The sequence below is a fragment of the Mesitornis unicolor genome, unplaced genomic scaffold (genome assembly GCF_000695765.1).
Source record: "Mesitornis unicolor isolate BGI_N332 unplaced genomic scaffold, ASM69576v1 scaffold7067, whole genome shotgun sequence".
NCBI classification, from domain to species: Eukaryota; Metazoa; Chordata; class Aves; order Mesitornithiformes; family Mesitornithidae; genus Mesitornis; species Mesitornis unicolor.
The window spans coordinates 1-4192 of record NW_010195732.1 but is presented as its reverse complement, the minus strand read 5'-3'; the positions used below and the strand labels follow the sequence as shown (position 1 = coordinate 4192).

Sequence of the window (4192 nt, the reverse complement as noted above, 5' to 3'; positions counted from 1 at the left end):
TGCTCTCTCACAAGGGGAGTCAGTCCCTTTGAAGATCTGTTAAGTTTCTTCTGTTTCCTCCTCAGGGGATGGAGTCCATCAGCTCAAACAGTGCGGCTGAGAGTCACTCCTGACACATCTGTACGTAACCCATAGCTATCACAGTCTGTGTCAGAGCAGCTCTTCCCTACTGTGCTGCTCCTTCTGCCATCGCTAAAAACACAGGGGGATCTACAGACCTAGACATTTCAGGGAAGGGCATGTGGCTCTGCTCCAACCTTTTCCAGTCCTTACTACATTACTTCCTCATTTGAGATTCTTGGTTTCTCTGGAAAACTCCCCTTCTGCCTCTCAAAAGTACTGCTGTATCTTGTCTGGATGTTCTCTAGCTGTGTGCGACAGGTCCAGGTACGAGTTTGTAGTCGTACCACGGCCAGCTCCAGGCATGCAAGCACTATGAATCAGCTTCAGTCTGTGAAAAACCGTGAGAAGGTGGACGTAAAGATAGATTTAAAAATCAAATGAATGGTGGGTTATGTTAATTTTCAGCAGCTCTCAGAAGTCTGAAGTCCAGAAACTTATATTTCTTTTAAAATGGAAGAAAAGGTTTTGCACATTTGTTGAGTTCCAGAAGCTTCAAGGAAAGGCACCCACTATTGCAAGATTTTTTTCACAGACCTAGTAATGTAAAATCAGCTTTGTGTCTCTCCATCTCTCCTTATCTCTTCACTCAGTGTTGGGCACATGAGAGCGCTTTTGGCCATGCAACTGCTATTTGTTTGTGATTGTAGTCAGTCAGCAGACAGACAAATTTAAAGGAGCGAGACAGCTACCCTAATTATGCCTGACCACTACAAAGGCAGCTCCCATGCATCACCCCTCAGCAGCAGGATCTAGACCATTAATTCTGCCACTGATGAAGTGGCACCGTTGCAGGTTCTGCCTTTACTGTACTAAGAAACCACTTTCACTGCCAGCTGAAGCCAGGCATGTTACTAGATCACTAGAGACACGGGTTTTTTCAATGTTCATCATACTGCAGCTCACCTCTCAAAATGCTGGAGAAGACGATAATTTAACTATGCTTTCTCATCTTATTTGTACAGTGTCTTATTTTTAGATTTGAGGTAGGCTTTTTGATAAGGTGGGTTATTTATCTTCTGGTTAGCTTGAAGGAAAAAGTCCTCCCAGTACAAGGAAAGAAGAAGTCATAAATTTTAAAAAACACAAAAAATACCTATATGAAGTACTGTGGAAATGTTCCTATGAATTAAAAGAACATGTTCATAGCTCCGTTATAAATACGAATGCACAGCACTCAGTAAGGCTTCTGGCACTTTGACACATGAATTCAGTTAAAACTAAGAGTGGTGATGACACGTCTCATTTAGGAGAGCTCACAAGTTACTGGAACAATCATTGTCCTCACTTACCTTGAGACAACCAGGGGGAGAATCAACATTTTCAGCATCCTCATCAGTAACTCACCAGGAAACTGGAAATAACTAATTTCCTAGAAATACATGGAGAGACGCTTATTGTTTTGAGCTAAAGACTATCTGTCTTCATACGTCCTGCTAAAGCTGCAGATCAGCTAACACTGGTAAAATCTGCAGCTTTGGTATATAAGGTGAAAAAGATAGCAGGCTTTAAAAGAGAATTTTAAAATTAATTGGATTACACATTGTGTTGTAATTCAACAAAAACTCACTCCATTGTTTGTTCCTTTACAAAATGAAATGTGCCATCTCTTGGGGACTGCTGTTAATAGCTTGTCCTGAATAATCTCTTCCTTCTGCACTTTGTGTGTTTTCCTAGATGTGTATGAAGCTACTGCTTGGACACTAAAGATGCTCAGGCAGCAGTCAGCAGCAGCAGAGCATAGAACTGGTTTAGTTTAGTTGCATTTACTGAGTGCCATATTTTTAAACTGAGATTTCTATTCTGTGCTCAGACAATGCATTCAGCAATGCATATTGCCCTGCCTACTCTGGCCAACCAACACAGCAGAAACAAACGAGTACCTGCAGAGAGCTTAGTTGAAGTATGCCGGAGGAGAGATCCCCAAGTGACTTCAACACCACGGTCTGCTAATGATGAGAAGTCTCAAATTTATTAATGCAAAATACCATTGGTGTAATATAAATATCTGTACCTCTGTCCGTCTGACTGATGATGAAAAATATTACCAGTGTTTTCTTTAGACAGACGTTTTCCAAAGTCATATAAAATTCAGTGAATATATTGCACTGCTAGTTTTTAACAGGTCTGTATTAGATGCTGCATTTCACCCAGCTTAAATGCCCACTATTATTATTCATACTTGCACCATTATAACGTGCTCATGCTAGACTTACTAGGCACCACAGACCAGCACCCTCTGCAAGTGTATTATATAGTGCAAGTGAAAAGACCCAAAGAACAGCGTGGGTTAGCAAACGGATGAAATTAAACAAATTAAACAAACACGTCAACTCGCTTTTCATCAGCAAAAGTCCACCCCGAAGTTCCACGAGTTGCTGTGTCTGTAGTTACATAAATCTGGTCCATTCCCTGCAGCGCTACGCTGCCGTGCACACATACCTGCTGGGAGAGCCGCCTTGTCCTCAGGAAGAATCCGAGCAGGCAGCCGATGGTGACCGACAACACCGAGAGAATAAGCAAACCGTTTCTTTTACAAACATCCTTGATCCGCGCAAGGATTGCATCAAGAGCCACTGCCATGCTGTCCTCCGTGCGCTCTGGAGAAGAATCAGCATCCCATGGAGACAGAATTCACTCGCTCCTCTCGTTCGGGTGGACAGATCCAGCTCTGTATAGATCAGATCAAAGCACTTCCAGTTCTGCTTAGCTGACCTGCAAGGTCACCCCTCTGCCAATAGCCACCAAGCAAGCAGCTGGCATTATTGTTCCAAATTAATACCAACAATCCTATTATCAACTACATCATTAAGAGCCTGGAAGAAGATTAGGGGCCTCTGGAAAATTAGAACAGAATGCAGTAGTATTTCTAAAACAAGGCGGGTTCAAAACAAAGTGACACTCCTAGGAGAAAGATGGGTGTTTTAGAGCATTCCTCTGTCTACCATTTAGGGTTTTGTCATCCAAACCGAGAAAGGGAACAGTTTTAAATGGGTAAAAATAATGTAACCGCAGAGTTTCTCTAAAGGGCAGCGCAGGTGACATTTTGGACTATCACAGCAGGGCACACTAGGTGAAACTGAACTTCATTAATTAAACAGGCTTGGGTTTTCTCTTTTCCTGGTGAAAAAAGGCAGAATGAGTAGCACAAGAGACACACGTCGAACAGGAAATAGGCATATACTGAAACACAGACGGGCACCTTCTAGCATTCGGCATTTATTTTGGAAGTGAAATGATTTCACTTTTCTTCCAACCACTATGTTGATTAGAGCAGGGCCAATTTACTTTCAGAGGATTATCAGACTAAGCCACAGGGATTGCTTTCCTTTCCTTTGCTGTGTCCGCATTCAAACCCAACGCTGATTTTTATGCTAGTGAGCATCTGATAAAAACACACCACCATAACTGTTCGCCATGCCGCGCTTCCTTACAGAAACATTTCTGTAGTTTCTGGGTTACTCTAAGATTATTCTGAATTTTTATGGAAAATATTCCATGCAGTACAACAAGAATGTGTTTACATTATGATATTTTACACTGTAATGCAGTATTTGTTTTTTCATGCTTACATATGTGTAAAAAAGCTCACGAGGGATTAAGCTGTTCTCTTTGGAGGCAGGATCTGAACATGCATGGTCAGTATGGACATATGGACACACACTAAAAACTTTTAAAAAACTGTGCCATCCATATGCAGGACAAGAGCAGTGTCAAAACAAAAGGATCACAGAAAATTTTATTAATGCATCTGTAGAAGAGGTCTGAACTAACACTGCGCTTACTTCAGGCATTTTGTAATATGCAGATAACTCTGCTTCCTTGATAGCACGCATCGAGTTAAGACTTTCCAAATGAAATAATAATTAAAAATGCTTCATGAAATCCCGTCGACCCTTTTCCGGGGGGGCTGGTTGGGCCGCCTGCCACTCTCGATTCTGAAGCCGGGACTGCACTCCGGGCAGGCTCTGCAGGGCAGAGGAGCCGGCGCTGCCCGAAGCCGCCCGGGCAGGAGAGAGCGCGAGGGGTAACCTCTCCGTGCCGCGACCTGGCGACCCCCGCCCGCCTCCTC

At 42.9% G+C, this 4192-nt stretch overlaps 1 protein-coding gene across 1 annotated transcript; it reads right to left on the bottom strand.

Moving 5' to 3' along the window:
- Positions 1-330: 330 nt before the first annotated feature.
- LOC104543579 (excitatory amino acid transporter 5-like) lies at positions 331-3539 on the bottom strand. The gene is made up of 4 exons (XM_010188224.1): positions 3521-3539; positions 2563-2720; positions 1413-1492; positions 331-451 (listed from the first exon to the last, which is right to left on the bottom strand). The coding sequence occupies exons 1-4, from the start codon at positions 3537-3539 to the stop codon at positions 331-333; spliced, it is 378 nt and encodes a 125-aa protein (XP_010186526.1).
- Positions 3540-4192: the final 653 nt, after the last annotated feature.